The following is a 16,806-nucleotide window of genomic DNA, read 5'->3' as shown; positions in this document are numbered from 1 at the left end:
TTTGTATGTCACAGTGAACAGTAGAGCTGTACTCCAAAAAAAGTGGCAAAGTTTAATAGTAGGTGGACATAAAGGTTTTCCCTTTCAAGAAAAAATTTTCTCTGAAGTTCCCCCTTTGGGTGGGTGAAGAGGGGAAGGCCTTTAACGCCATCAGCAGACAGGAGTGAGAATATTTTGACCAGATATGGGAGTTGTTTATAACAGTGGTTTCTCCAACTCATGTGAACTCATCCAGCTTCCTGCACAGCACTCAGCAATGCAAGTTCAAATGATTAAGCTGACTCAGTGCCGAAACAATGAATTCTCAGCATACGCTTGAAAGCCACTTTTAAACTCTTGTGATTTCAGTTGCCAACTCTGTAGAAGGTTCTCTGTGAGAGAAATGGATTAAAAGGTAAAAAAATAGCCCTTAGCACTTTTTATCAGCACAGCAATTCATGCTATCTGCTGACATTAGAAGAGAATGGGGAGTGAGGTATTATATTTATTAAAGTAAAAAGGTAATGCATGTAATCACTCTGAGGTATCCTAAATGGCCTACAAACAGCACCTCTAATAGAGTACCTAGCACTAAGCACTGGGAACTACTTCTAGTTCCCAGCAGGGCACTTACATCCTAGCCTAGACAAAAGACAGGGAAATAAGACAATGGGTCATGGTATGAGGTTCAGAGGTATTTCAGAGCTGAAGAAACTCTAAAAAGTAATATGCTGCAAGAGTTCCTGGAACTGTAAGGAGTACATGCAAGACAGTGGGCTGGCTCCTGATGAGCCTCCTCCACAACATGCTTCCAAAACCCAAGTAGTCAGCTCATACCAGGGCCACATACAGGACTGAACTGTTGCAGTCCTCATGGCAAGGACAAAACCCATGGCTCTTCTAACAAAAGTGAGCAAATGAAGCTCCTTCTTTCTCTCTCTGCACGATTTCTGGGTCTGTCTACAGCCAGCTTCTACTTGGCTTCTAGGTAAAATCTGAAATTGCCTCCATACTGATGTTCCAGAGAACTGAAAATTTTAAGAGACCTTGGAAGAGGACAGAAGTTAACTCTTGTGAATAGTCCTTTCCTAAATCCTCTCCAGATTCCTAAATCCTTCTGCAGAAAGAAGAGACTCTTTTTATAGAACAGCTTTGTGTGCATCCTACTAACTTAGGGACATCTTTGTTTTATTGGTCTTCCGTTCTGACACTGCATTAGATAATGAGCAGTGCAGGACGTAATGTGAACCAAGCGAGTTAATTTTAATGTGGCTTCTGCTTCCTGTACTGATTCAGCCGTGGACTAATTACACAGATCTTTGCTTCTCTAGAAGGGCCTTTCAGGCTGCTTGTGACAGGCCTCACAAGCAGCTTGTGACAAGCAGCTCTCCTCTGCTTTTAAGGAAGATGGTGAGGCCACTTGCTGGATCAGTAAGGCTGCTTTCAAAGCAGGGTCAAGTGCTCTTACTATCTCAAGAGGCAAATTCCACTCTTTGTCAGATGACAATTAAAGGCTGTGTATCACTGATACCAGTGATAACAACAGAAGTGTTCTACTTAAATGACAGCAGTTTCAGACAGTACCATTAAAAATAATGTAGATCAATTCCAGATAATTAGCACGCTATTTTAGAATTACTTTGGCACAAAGGAGGCTTTTCTTCCAGAGATTTTTGTCACATTAGAGGGTTTTTTGCCATGCTTGTCTTAACAGATTCATTTCTAATAGAATAAGAGGCTCAGTTCATAAGGAAAGTTTTTGATTAATCATGTTTGTTGTATTAGCACGAAAGAGGAGTTTTTTTGAGGAAAGCATTTACATAAACAACATTTATACAACACAACATTGCAATCCAAAAGCAGCAGTGAGCTGCTTTGCAGGCAATGCAAAAGGGAGTTGCTTAATCTTAAGTTGAAGTAAAGCCACTGTTAAAGTAAATATGCAGTAGCAACAGCACCTAACAAAGGGAACATGAATAATAACTTTTCTAATTTCAGCTGAATGTGGGAGGATATAGGTAGGCAGCAAAAGGAGCTGGAAACCAATTTTCAGTGTGATTCATAGAGATTTTCAGCAGTGGTTTGCACAGGTAAATTGTAATAGTCGACATTTACAGGTATCTTTTCACTTATTAAAATTCCATAGGTTTAGGGCTTGTTCTTTTTTGGCAAATGAAATACTGAAGCACAACAAACTTATACTGGCTCATAGTACTGACTGCATCAAGTATCTTGACTTTCAGACAGAGAACTAGTCCCCTCATTCTGCAAAACACTGCTCACATTTAAGTGAGAGAAATTATTTGTCAGATGAATGAAATAGCCTGCAGAAGTTCGGGGAGGATTTTAGCACCACTGGAATTGTACTAATATCGTTCATGGCTCATGAATAACCAGAACCAAAAGGATGTACTAGTACATTAATAAGGTTATTTCTTTGCTCCATACTCCTTCATTACCACTAACATCTAGAATCACTCTCTACCTACACATTTACTAAGACAAAGCAAGCTCCCTGTTGCCATTACATTCCCAACCCCTTCCTCCTACATTTTTCTTCTTGTTCTGTATTACTCAACTAGATTTAGCAACATTTTTCCTTCACAGAAATCAAAAGTGGGTGTTCTGACACAAGAACAGAAAACAAGAATAATCCAAATCTGGTCCACAGAGCTCTTCTAAATACTATAAATGAAAGCAGCATTTGACCCAATGCTAATATAAAGTGATTCTGAAAAAGTGATGGCACATGGAAAAAAATTAGAAAGCCAAGAGTAATTTCCAAACAATAGTTTTCACCTTCTTTGGTCTTGTATAGATTTTGATATTGATGCTGATGTTAGAGGAGTCTTGCAGCCGGTATCGGTTTTGACCTAGCCCGTTAGAAAGGGTAATGCTGTATTATTTCAGTATCACTGAAATAATAAAATACTTTCTGTAAACGTATGTAAGTGGCAATGACAAACATTTTACCTTCAAGTCCTCTGCAAGCAATTTCCTTTCAGCACTGCAGAGTATCAAGATTACAGGCTGTCAGCATCATTCTACAGACTTTCACACTACATAACATTCTCCAAGGAAATAGACACATCTTCACTAACAAGAATTTATTAGTATATTTGGAAGATATATGCAGTAAATCTTTACAGCACAAAACTAAACATGGCTCCCTCTTGAGTCTAAAGTCTGCATGTTACTTCTTTAAAAAGTGCATCTTTTAACAAGCATCTTGTTCAAAAGGAACAGGAAAAAAGAATATCCTCCTATCACAACATAAACAAAACCTCTGAACTCACAAAAAAGCAAATGGTACAAAACTGCATTTTGGGCAAACCAAGTCAGGTCTGACCAATTTTAATAGGCACCTACTGTGGCTTCTGGAATCACTGTTGCATGCATATCTCTAGTCATATTGGATTTCTCTTTCAGCTTTGACTGCAGCAATGTGTGTTCCATCACACCAATCTGTATGTCCATCTGAATGATTTCTTGCCTCAATTTTGTTAAGGCCTGTTTAATCTTCACTAGAGGAGCTGTCCAAAAAAGAGATAAACAGTACAACTCTGTCAGCCATGTAACACAAAAGCATTGTTTGCTGTAATTTACTCCTTAAAATGGAAGAGTTGAATGAACAAAAGGGTGTTCTACTCTAAAGACATGATTGTACTGATACATCATTTTTGATATGCAAAACACTTTAAAGACAGAAATAGGCAATGACAATTTTGCTGTCTTCTTGACATCTAAGAGCTTCATAAAAATGTGCATCAACATTAAGACAGGTTTTTCAATGATGTGTTTTGCTCAGCTGAAAGCCTTTTCCCCATAGCTGACTTGAGGTTTAGTACAGAACTGAAGACACCTTCAGCAAGGTGTGAAAATCTTACCTGTGAAAAGCTATTAAAATGTTTTGTGCCTTGCATTTTGTTTCTAACCCCTCCCTTCCCATTAATATGATGCTGCTGCATCATCTTGCTCCTTGCAATTGCTCTTATTTTAATGAAGTACATATCATAAAACTGTCACCAAGAAAAAGGATGTGTTGTCTGAAGCAAAAATGTACTTACCACCATCAGTCATACTGCTTCCTTTCTCTTCTGTTTCCTGCTTTACTTTCTCTAATGCTTCTGTAATCTTAAAGAGATTTTTTTTCTTAATTAAACCAGATGAATATTGAATTTTAAAAAAGTCTCTGCTGAATAACTGTTTTTTTTTTAAAAAATGTAACTAATCCATCTCACTTGTTACATAAGGAGGAACGATTGTTCAAACATTCAGAAATTAATTTAACTGAACTAATGTTGTTAAAAAATTACAGAAAAAGGGTAAAAATTTGACCAAACACCATGGTGTTACTGAAAATCTGTGCATCCCCAATAAAAAACAATATAAGTGTTTCAGTGTGACGCTGGATGGATGAACAAAGGAACCAATATCCCTACAGATCATGATTCATCAAATAACCATGCCCACTGCCCTTCTGGAAGCATCAGGACTTTGGCATGTTATACTGGAAACCTGAAAAACAGCACTGCAGCATAAGAAGGTGCAGCAGTCCAGCCTGCTGGCACTGGCACAGGTACAGGTATGTAAAATCCACATTTGAAGAACAAAAGTGCATTTCAGCACTGTCTAGCAACTATAGACAATGAAAAAAAGCAAATATATGATTCTAAAGTATAGCCAAGGTAATAATTCAGTATTCTTGTCAATAATGTGAAAATAGCCCTTCATTAAGGTTTCAATAAGCCTTTTCAAGCAATGGAAAGGAATCATTGCTGCATTGCTACTGCCTGCATGCAGTGGTAATGGTATTGCCAGCTAGGCTGAGGTCTTGATTGCACGCCTGTAAACAGATCAGTACTAATACCCAATTTGTCTAGTTTACCTCAGACATGTGCCACTGCACCTATGTAGTTTGAAGGATGCCAGCTAGTAACATATTCACTATTACTTTTCAGTCAATCAGCTCCCAAAGCGCACACTGTAAATCTGAAGTCATCATAAAATACTTTTTTAAACTTACTTCCTTGAGAGTGAAATAGAAAGCAGATCTAATTCTGCAGAATTCATACTCTCAGAAATCTTTGCTAGAAAACTCACATTAAACTGCTGCATTACCTACTACAGCTGCACTTGGTATCACTGTAGGTCCCTTCCAACTCAACTGTTCTATCTCTTCTAAAACATCTCAAACTTGTTGTACAATTTCTAACACATTCTTATTGTATGACCTATTTTATGCAACTGTTCCAGAGGCTTCATTGTCTAATAAGTAAAGCTGGTTTCTAAAATCCAAGCAGAGCCATTTAAAAAATTTGTGAATTGGATAAAGAGTTGAAGTATGTGGAAATCAGGCTGTAATTCTAAATGAAATGCCATGAAACACTCAACATGGTGAGGCAGTTAGGAGATAGATGTTATTTAAATCTGTCAGAGCACCAATATAAAGGAAAAAACAGAAAACCAGATTTAGGTATTAAGATAATTTGATGTATGGAAAAAAATACTATTTAGTCAAATATTGCTTTTAAGTGCCTGGAAGATAAAAATCTCAAACTGTTAACATTAACTAAAAATAAGAATTAAGCTTTTCCTCTTCCAAAGAATTTATGGGCATGATTTATTAATCCCCCAAAATTCTAGGACACAGGTTATAAAATACAGAACATATACCTTCTTTTACAAACTGAGCTCACATTTCACGAGTTAAAAATCATTGGCAGCCTGGATTTAAAATTTAGGGACTGGACTAGATCACCTCGCCCAAACAAAGAACAATCTTTAACATGAGAACAAATCAGAGAGAACTGGTTTCATTAAACTGCAACCACTAAATGCTAACTCTCTAAAGACTGTTTTAAAGTAAGATGTGTTTTACCTCAGAAAGCACTCTAATCCTTTCAGTTACTCCTCCACTTCCCTCCTGGTACTTCTCTTTAGCCTGGAAAAAAACATGTCTTGGCTGTAATGACAGAGTTGGAGAGATGTATGCAGATAGTTCAGAGAAAACTTCAATACTTGCTCTCATATGTTTCAATTCCAGAAACTTTCCCACAAAGCCCCAGTGAGGTTTACAAATGAGGACAGGCTTGAAACATCAGCCCCTGCAATGATTATCATTCAAAAATGTAAAGCAGTAAATAGTACAAATACACACTTGATAAGAACTATGCTTTCTAATCATCTGCATGAGGAAATAAAAATGAAGAAAATCTGCCATAATGCAGAAAGATTGAATACTGAAATCCAGAATAATACTTCATTAACAGTAAATTACTATCTCGAAGATACCTTAACAAGGCAAACAGAAGGTGCAGAGGTCAAATTCTGTTAGCATTACTGTCACCATGGCCACAACCAGGAGGGCTTGCCGAAAGGTAGACTATAATGCCTCCTAAATAGGGGATCAAAAATCTTCTTAGACAGCAATCTATTGGCATAAAAACTAAATGAACCAAAGAAGTAATCAGAGTTCTTTGTGCACATTAGCACCAGTACCAATCTAAGGGATGAATGTTGGACTGAGACTGTAGTTATTCCACTCCTGACAGATGTGTGAACTTCACAGGGAAAGCAGAACTAGCAATTTACTAGCTGCTCGAGACTGGCAACAGCTATACATAATACTCAGGCAAAACCATCTATTTTCCCCTGCAGAACAGTTGAATAAAAATTGCTAGTTTAGCTTAGGAAGAATATAATTTGACAGCCAATCAACATTTCCCCTGCTTTACATCCAACCGCAGAATTCATAGATACCTCACTCCATGTCGTCTTTGCCTCTACCCTCACTTAATAGCAAATTAATACAGGACAAGGCAGCAACAAAAGATCAGCAATACCTCACTTAGCAAGGCTTGTGCTGAACGGTATTCTTGAACCAAGTGCTCCAACTGATTGTTGATGTACTTTTCCCTGCTATTGATCTTTTCCAGTGTTCTGCTGATTTCATTATGGAGTTTGTCAAGGTAACCCTAGAAAATCACATTCTGTGGGTTGACAGTTGACAGAGAATATGCAAAGAGTATCAAAATGACGCTGTAGTTAAGAAAGGCTATGGAAGCCTACAGACAGAGAGGAAAATAGTACAGAAATACTGTGTTTAGCCAACAAAATATTATTCCAAATGTGTTCTGGTTTGCTCACCTCCAAAACACATATTTCAGTCTTTACTGCTTCATTGCTCTCCCCTCCTCAATTAATTACAAGTATCAATGTCAGTAAGTTACTCTAGCAACAGTATTTGAGAGTATTTGGGGGTTTAACAGCACCTTCAGATTGTATTATTCTATTTTGTCCTGTGTAGTCAGGATGCACTTATGGTAATGCATTCATTACTGGACCCTGATAGCCCTGTTAATCCCCACACATACAGCTCTTTCCCAGAAGGTATTTTATCACCAGCACTGTCCTTAATGATCCTTGTCATATCGTTCCCTTTTTAATTTTACAGCAATAGCACAAAAAACAATGAAAGAAAAAAGATCAATTTAGCCCTTAATGCATATCAAATAAAAAAATAAAAATGCTGACAGATTAGTAAAATATTCTGTACATACAAGACATACCCTAGTTTCTTTCAAAGAAGAATCAATTCCATCCTTATGCTGATGCATTTGATCTACATGAATTCTCCAATCCTAAAAAAGGCATCACAAATTAAAACATAGGTAAAGTACAATTTTTATCCTCCTCTGGTTACTAAACAGCAGCACATAGGCAAAGCAGGGTCAGTTCTCTTCTATACTATTGCCATGTATCATCCTGCCAGTGCCATGCTCATAGCCAGGGGCACTGGCTCAATGTGACACAATTTATAAATCTCCTAAATGTCACGTGACACTCGGATCCATAAACAAACACTGACATCCTCACTGACACCATAGTAGCTATGCTTTTTAGAGTCTGATCTTCATGGAACTATTTCTGCTAGAAACCACTCTGGGCACAAATACTAAAAATATTGATTGTAGCTGCACTAGTTCAGCTTATTCTTAGACAAAATGACTGCTTTTGATGCCCAACACCTACCAATTCTGGACTATCTGTTCTTTACTTTCTATTTCAGTCATTACCATTACCAGAAGAAGAATGGAAAGAAAAAGAGAAAGAAATACCAAAACTTGGTTTTGGTAACAGGATACAATTAGAAGGGGGAAAATTATTTCCAGCTTCAAGATCATAGGAAATATACATGGACTCTGGGGTGGGGGCTGAGAAAAGGTGCTGTGAATTGGCCCTGCACACCAGGTAATGAGTCACTAGAGATAATGTGGTTATGTTGTGTTTGAAGGAGACTCTTGGTCTGGTGACAGTTGCTCACAATTTGCCAAACTTTGGAGTTTAAATAAAAACAACAGGCAGACAACACCCCCCCACCTCTGTCCAGGACTTTACAGTAAGTTCTAGTTTCTAGTGCCCTTGATTAAACCATTAATACTCTCCTGGTACTATGTTTACATGCACAGCTTAGGAAATAGAATATGTTTTCTGGCACAATACAAAAAGGCCAAACACTTCTCTCCAGTTATTTCTGAAGGAAGGCAGAAGAAGAATCCTCTTTTTATGTTCATTTTGACATATTCCTTAAGGCAAAGAGATGCTGCATTAAGCAGGAAGTTAGTAAACCTCAGACCCTACAGTGGCTTTAATTTTTTATCTATGTCTTTATTAAGGTTTAATTCCTTACTGTGAGACTCGAGCATCATGTTCTCTGCAACAGATGGGCTTGCTGAGGATCATAGCAGAGTGGTTCAAGCCAGGCAATTCTTCACACAGAAAAAATGCAGTATGGTGTAAGACAGGCAAGCAGCTCAGCAATTGAAGGTTTCCCCTATTTTTGGCAAGGTAATTATCTTTCATTGTATTCAGGTATATGTATTGTATTGCTGTATCAGTGCTGCAGATTGCTCCAACACTCCAACTACCTGGGTCACTGCAAATGAACAATTTCAATACTGCACTGATCTGTGTGTGCTACACAAGCTCCTGGAAAGAATGCTTATGGCAATGCCAGGAGCAGGCCCTAGGTTTGGACCTGCCAAAGATGGATACCTACTTCTAAGCTGCTCATTCTAGACTCCTTGAAATAGACTATGGAGAGAAATACACATTTTACCCTGAGACAGTTACCAGGATATGGTGAGCAAAAGCAGTTGAAAAAGTGATCACTTATTTTCACTAAACGTTAGGAGAGCTCAGGATGACTAGACCAGGATACAGACCTACTTGATTGTCATGTAAAGTTCACCAAGAGGGATTCCATACAATCAGCATTTCATGTGGTTAAAAAATAGAAGAGTTGAAAGGTATGATTATCAGCTGTCTTCCAAGAAGATGTTTTAATAGCTGTTAAACTGAGGATATAATTTTTTAGAAGTGTGAATACACTGGAAATGTCAGAGGACTGAAAAAAATCCCCACTGAATAATTATATATAAATAAAGTGCCTTGTAAGCAGCAGAAAAAAAATAAAACACTGAAAAAACACCTTACTGAAAATTATTGCTTCTAGGGTCAAAGCACGTGACAAAAGTTCAGAAAAGGTAGCACTGGAGAGCCTATTACTCACAGGTCTTTGCATGATGGAAGACAATAACTGCAAATGAAAAGTAAACAGCATCGACTGAAATCACATTCTAATCACTACGTGTACACAAGGAAATCCATTCTTCCATACCTTATTGTCAGTCCTGACTGTGACTTTCAGCTGTGGAAGCACACGTTCCACTTCCAGATTCCACTCTGCTGCATCTGTTGTGGACTGTAAAATCTCTTCTTGCTTTGCAGTGTCATTCATGTTCTGTGTAAAAATCCCAAAGTTTATACACAAAATATCATTGTTATGCAATGAAATCACTATAATGGCTTGCAGTGTTAATATTAGAAAAATATTTATATCCAGAATAATCTAGACTACAGATGAAACAGATTTCTTTAATGGCTTTCTTTAATTCTTTAGAATTAAAGTATATCTTCTCATCATACTTAAAACTGAAGACAATTAAATGTATATATTAAGAAATTATAATACATCTCAGAAATGGTGTATTTGTGTGGAAATAAATGTATTCATGAAACTAATAACATGTTTCTCTAGAAGTCCCTTCAAAAACTTTCTTGCAAATCTTCCCAGCAGCCCTTCAGTGATATCAGTTTAAAAACTGGCTGCACATTGTTCTTTCAAAATAATATTAATATATAATATCTGATTAATTTCAGATTTTTTTTTCAAGTAAAGACTATGCAAGGATTTTTAGATTTAAATCCAACAGACACAAATTGCTGCTACAGATGTAAAAATCTCTCATGAGAGGACTAATGGGTAACAACTTACTGATCTGTACGTTTGTGCCTTTAAAACATTCAGGTCAATATAATTTTCTTCATTGTCTGACTCTTCTTCCTTAAGAGAAGTTTCAAAGCAAGACTTCAGTAACTATTGCACAATTTTTCTCCATAATTTTATTTTGCAGGAGAACAAACCAAGGAGTATTAAGTTCCATATTTCTGAACAAAACAAGACATGGAGAATTTACGAAAGGGAGCTTATGAAGAGTCATAATACCTAGGACAAGCTGGAAGGTCAAAGCTACCCCACATTTGCTTCAGAGCACCATAGTATTACAAAAATAAACCAACTAACCAACAAAATACAAACCCTAAAGCCTCTGACATCAAACGGCCCACTGTCAATAGTTGTATGGTAACTGTATTTTTTTATGTATTTCTTAAAGCTCTACCTTAAAAATAAAGCCCCATGAAAACAAAAGCCAAACCACAACACAGTTTTCAAGATGCTGTTTGCACTATGTTTGAAGTTACAGAATGATGCCACGTCTTAAATGTGCAGAATAACACAACTGAAATTGAGGCAATTGCTTTTTTCTTGCCCATGAGACCACACACTCTGTTAACATACTCTATAAATCTGTTACAGTCTCAAAATCCCTTTCTTCTGTGACTATGATCAGCTGAGAGCCCATCACACGTAAGTAACGAGGCTTTTTCTGTGCATTAACCTTCATTTATCTATACTGTATTTCATCTGCCATTTTATCACCCAGACACTTCACCCCTATACACCTTGTCCTCCTCTTGACTGTCTTTTCCACCAAAGTGAAATTTCATCATCCGCCTCCTTTCTACACAAATAACAAAAGCTGCAATAACACAGGTCTTAGGGTAAAATCCTTCAAGACTCACTAAAAACCTTGGAGCTTATTTCTCTTTCCTCTACTTTACCCAGTTTTTAACTAACAGGGACCACTATTTTCTTCTGGCATGTCTGACCCTGAGTCCCCTAAATACCTGCGAGAAATTAAGACTAAATTAAGACTATATTTTGCTAAACGGACAATACATATTTGTGCAGCATTCAGAAGAACACACCACCAGAACAAGAAGACTGGTTATCAGAACTGAGAAACCAAACTGTGCAGATTTTCTTGCACACCCAACCTCACTGTCTACTGCTGGCCACCTAATACAGACTATCCCTGATTTACAGAACTAGGCTTGTCTCTGTCAGCCTCATCATTTTTATTCAGAAGAATCAAAAACAAAGAACAATCAGTGAACCTCATCATTAACATTTAATTGCTGGAAATACTGCTAAATTCAATTATGGATACAGCTGATATCAATATACTGGCAGCAACAATGGACCAGGGAAAAAAATTACATTGGCCTGTAATTAATCCCTGTAGAACTACCAGGGGCTTTAAAAAGTGAGTATCCTTTTGGTATAAACTGCCTGGTAATGTAATACCTAGCAAAGGAATAACACCTCAGCGGTTTTATTAACACACATATATTCCAAAGAGCTAAAAGAAAACACTAGTTATGAAAATCATGGCCTAGGACAATACCCAAGAACAAACCCAGAGGTTCTTCGAAGGATTTCAACTATGCTTTAGTTAACTGTTTCAACCCCACTTCCCAATTTAAGCAGCTTAGACCTCAACAAGATACAGAAAAGGGGAAACAGCTGACTGTTTTCCTATTTTAACCCTTTAGTTTAACATCAAGAGTAGATTTATCAGTAGAAAATAAACAATTCTGAATCTCTGTGTTTTTAGTGCATAGTTAGATTCTACTGCACATACACTTTGTCTTGAAGAGTTAATCTTATGTGAAAAGCCACAAAAAACCTTACAGAGAATCTGACAATGCAGGAATAGAGCTGCAGGAAAAAAGCCTGAACAGCTAATTAAAAATACTTCTTAAAAAAAGCCAAACAAAATGAACAGTGAATAAAAATTTCCTCACAGTTGACCAATACTAATATAATAAAAACCAACCAAATAAACCTACTGCAACATCCTCTTCCAATTTACTAAGTGTTAATTCTGCATCATCTTCTGTTATTTCTTCTTCTTCTGGCTCTTCTGTTGGGTATGCTGGCCTGAAATTAATTCAAAGAACAGCAGAGCTTTTAAACACAATAAATTGTAAATACCTCTGCAAACAAAACATTTCATGCAAAAAAATGGATGATATGGAGCATACCTAAACAGTGATTAGTGTCACGCAACTTAAATAAATATATACTCTGCCTTGAAAGTCTTGTTCATCTTGGACTGTCTTAAAAGTAAAGGCAGTACAGTACATCCACACTACAAAGTCATCTAGGAAGTAAATTCTGGGGTTTTTCTCTATTGGTCTAACTCTTAAAATTCAAGTGCAAGTCACCACAGGCTTATTTACAGCCTACAGTGGAATTTGTGTACTAAAGAGAAGTAACAGTAAAATATTTCCAAGGTAGAAATTACTTTGCTATATCATTTCAAAACCCATTGGAGGAAAAGAATAAAATAAAGAACACTTTTAAAGATATTTTCATATATTTGAGATTATCTGTCATCTGATTTGTCCTAAGATTTCCTTCAGATTAAATAAAATTACTCTAGTCTACTTGTAACATGATCATACTGTGCATAACTCCAGGAATTTACTACTGATTGATAGAACCTAAAAGGACATTACATGTTTCAACTCAAATATCAGATTAACAAGGAGGTATGTGTAGGGAAATGACAAAAAAAAAGTCATCAGTTAAACCTTAATTAGCTAAGTCTATAATGGTCCAAACTCAGCCTTGCTGGCAACAGGCCAGTTGTGTGAAATTGCATTAGGAATTAATTGGCCACCCTGCTTCAAGCCTAGCTGAATTTTCTATCTCATGAAACATCAAGTAAAACAGTTTTAGTCATTCCTATGTTTTATCTTACCACTACAACTTACATCTGTTTGCTGGAAAACAAGGCATAAGAGAGGATGCTTAGAAGTGAACTGTACCTTTTCCAGTTAAACCCAGTGTGCTTCAAGGCTTCTTCAGCTAAACAATCAAGAACATAGCACACTTGCTCTCCGCAGCCTGTCTTTAATTTTGAGGGAGGAAAATCCACAGGCCTTCCCTAAAATAAAAAGAGACAGGCTGTTTACTAATGGCCTAACAACCCTAATTTCCTCAAAGGGAGATAAGTTTTGTACACTAAAACCGAAGTGTCCCTTGTGTATGAGATTTTATTAATGACAATTTACATTCTTCTTCTATGCAGCTCCAGTGAGGCAACAGAAGGAAAACCAGATGAAGCCAAGGAAAAGATGCAGAAATCTTTAAGCATATGGTAAGAGCATACTCCCAGGTAGCAGAAGAGGCAGAAGCCACAAGGGATCTGGATGGTCAAGCACACAAGTGACAAGGCAACGTAATAACAGCTACAGAGAAACTCAAGTATTAAGTGAGTATTGAGAGACTTAACTACCAACTTTTCAACAGTGTCCTGTTTGCTCCAGATTTTACTTATAAAATATTTTAATTTATTGCTGTCATGAAGGATAAACATAGTAGTTTGCTATAGTTTAACTCCTTTAGAGAACAGTGTCCTTAATATCATTCACAGCTGCACCAGAGTATAATCTTCCATAAGATCATACTTCTTGTCAGTTGATATAGTCTCCTGATCTTTGGAGTTCGGCTTTTTTCCTTTCTTTTTTTTTTTAATTAAAAAAAATCTCAGTAGTTCCTGGCAGTTTGTACAACCTTTTACTCCTTAACAAAAACAAAAAACAAAAACAAAAAAACCCCAAAAAAACCCACAAACATTCATCTAAACCACTTCCTACACTACAAATTAAGTCATTGACTTTGGCTGGAGCACGATCACAAACTGTGTAAACCTTCCAGATGAAATCTCTGAAAATTATGCTACTATAAATGAGCAAGATATGTGGCACTACAAAAGGTAAGCCTGGTTAAATCAATTTTACAGACTGCAGAACAAAACCAACTGGAATAATTTATAAGACCATTTCTGTAGTGCTAAAAAAAATAGCAAGTAGGTACAGCCCATGTAAACTTCCAATTAACTAAGTAACAGTACAGACTTACAGCTAGGAAAAGTCTGTCCAGTCCTTGGGACCAGACCCAGCAGGAGAACAGTATGTGACTGCTGTTATTTCTGAAGGGAATGCAGAAGCTTGCAACACACTTGGGAAGAGAGCCCGTGTGACACTCACAAAGGACCGCAGCTTGGAGAGCACATTTGAAATCACAGCATTGGGGTCGTCGTACTCCTGCGGCTGCTCGAAGGGATGTCCCGCTTTGCTGATCAGCCAAGCAGCAAGCGTGCAGAACATGAAGAACTGCTCACCGGGATTGGTGGGCAGCGCAAAGTAGTGTCTGTTTCAAAAGGGGGCAAACGGTATGTATTGTGAGTTTCTGGAGCTCTTACAACATTATAGGTAAGCACAGGCTACAGAGCAGTTTCTTTACCCAGTTTTCTCAATGAGCAACGCATCTCACCAAAAATCAGGATGCCTAGTTCCACACATAACCACAGCAGACCAAGTTTTCTACACCCAGCTTGCTTATTTCCAGCTTTGAGTAAGTTATTAGTCAACACCAGACTTGGCTGCCAAGTTCTCCAAATCACCTCCACACTTTTCTCAAGAAATGCAGGAGGACGGTATTCCTACATCTGCAAATTCAGCTGAGATCAGGAGCATGTTTTGAAGTGATCCTTCCACCTGTCCTTACCTACTGTGCTTGGGGTTGCTTTGGAGAGCAATGAAAACTGGATCTGACTTGGATCACACCAAATTCAAATATGTGATCCTAACAAGAATTCAGTCCATAAAACCAGATCACCCCCCAGAGTATAAATTACGTGGACACTGGATACTGGGAACTTCTGGAAATGCTTCCCTTTACCAATACAGCTACTCACTGAAGTACACAAAGGTCTGCTGTCCTGCTCCAAACATTCCAATAGCTCAACAGCACGCTAGAACTAATTTACAGCCACTGTGCTCATATTGAGCCTCTTTCCCAAAAAGGGGGTAACTCAGGCTTCCTTACCAAACTGTTGCTTATAAGAAGCTTAATTCTCTGACACCCTGCAGTGGAGCCTGGCTGAAAGTGATGGATGAGTTTAAAAGTTATTTGGGCAGGTGGATATTGGGAGCACACTGGCCCTGATTCCCAGACTTCCTGTCTCCACCATAATTTAAAAGAAAGACATAAAAAACCATTACATATGAAAAAAATATGGCCCAGCCTTACCAAAAACGGGTCCAAGATCCTCTTTGTAAAGGATTAAAGGGTAAAAAATATACACACACCATGAATAGCTATCCTGAATTCAAGATATTTAGAGTTATTTTGAACAACCTGGAATTTAGGCAGAGGTATTTTCTGCGGAAGAGATAGAATTTAGGTAGAATTACTTTTTGCACGGGTACCGTGGCATGCAGATACCCAATACTTGCCGGAGGCAGGAAAAGTCAAGGGACTATTTACTTATCGCATCTCAGCCTTTCGCGGGGCCTCGCGTTCTGAAAGCTTCCAGCTCACTAGGGAAGCTTTGCTACTGGCTATTTTTCCCAGGCATTCTGCCATGCAGGCCCTTCGCTATGCTCTGACGGCCCAGAAGAATTCCTTCCCGCTGCCCCCCGCCCACGGCCACGCCAGTGCCCTCAGGCCGAGGAGGAGGCGCGGGTCAGAAGCACCTGGATAGAGGCCGCATGTTGTGGCGCCGCAACGCCTCCTCCTCGTAGCTCAGCAGTTTCAGCTTGTCCAGCAGGTCCTCCATGAGCACGAACATGTGAAAAGCCGCGCCGGGCCCGCGCTCCACCGGCGGCTCCTCGCTTCGCTCCCGCTCCCCGCGCCGGCCCGGAGCGCCCTCTTCCGCCATCTTGACTCGTAACCACAGCGACAGGGGCGGGCCCGCACCGCCGGTGAGGGCTCGGGCGGTGCCGGCGCGGCCCCGCCGCCAACCCGCGCGGAGCTCATCGACCTTTCCGCTCTTGAGGCACTTGACGGAGCTGGTGAACTTTTAAACTTTTCTCCTTTCCCGAAGACAAACTTCGGAACGCCTCGCTCCGGGCAAGTGCAGAGCGGGCAGCGGCGGTAGCTCACGGGCTGAGGTGCGGTACTGCAGCCGGAGGTGCGGAAAAGTGAGTCTGGGCAGCCAAGAGCTGAAGCATTAGCCGCGGGTGCCGGCTGGACGTGCTCGGGGGCGGGGTGGGGAAGGCAGCGGGTGGGAAAGCTCCTTCTCCCGGGAATGTGCTTGGCACTGGTGAAGCGCCTCGGGTATTGTGTCCAGCTCTGGACACCTCACTACCGACAGACTTTGAGGCGCTGGAGCGTGTCCAGCGAAGGGAGAGGGAGCTGGTGAAGGGTGTGAAGTGCAGCTCCCATGAGGAGCCGCTCAGGAAAGACCTTACCAGTTGTAGCCAGGTGGCGATCGGTCAGTTGTCCCAGTTATCTAGTAACAGGACAAGCGGGCACACCCTCAAGCTGTGCCCGCGGACGTTTAG

At 39.2% G+C, this 16,806-nt stretch overlaps 1 protein-coding gene across 1 annotated transcript; it reads right to left on the bottom strand.

Annotated features, from left to right (window-relative positions):
• Positions 1-2,140: 2,140 nt before the first annotated feature.
• On the bottom strand, positions 2,141-16,212 carry IFT57 (intraflagellar transport 57). Its single transcript, XM_030946240.1, has 11 exons — positions 15,997-16,212; positions 14,506-14,668; positions 13,282-13,400; positions 12,298-12,388; positions 10,319-10,387; positions 9,662-9,784; positions 7,551-7,622; positions 6,825-6,956; positions 5,861-5,923; positions 4,047-4,113; positions 2,141-3,512 (listed from the first exon to the last, which is right to left on the bottom strand). Exons 1-11 carry the CDS (start codon positions 16,179-16,181, stop codon positions 3,334-3,336), a joined length of 1,263 nt encoding a protein of 420 aa, XP_030802100.1. The 5' UTR covers positions 16,182-16,212; the 3' UTR covers positions 2,141-3,333.
• Positions 16,213-16,806: the final 594 nt, after the last annotated feature.

The sequence above is a fragment of the Camarhynchus parvulus genome, chromosome 1, assembly GCF_901933205.1.
Source record: "Camarhynchus parvulus chromosome 1, STF_HiC, whole genome shotgun sequence".
Classification (NCBI taxonomy): domain Eukaryota; kingdom Metazoa; phylum Chordata; class Aves; order Passeriformes; family Thraupidae; genus Camarhynchus; species Camarhynchus parvulus.
The sequence above is the reverse complement of the archived record's forward strand: the minus strand, read 5'-3'. Positions and strand labels throughout refer to the sequence as shown.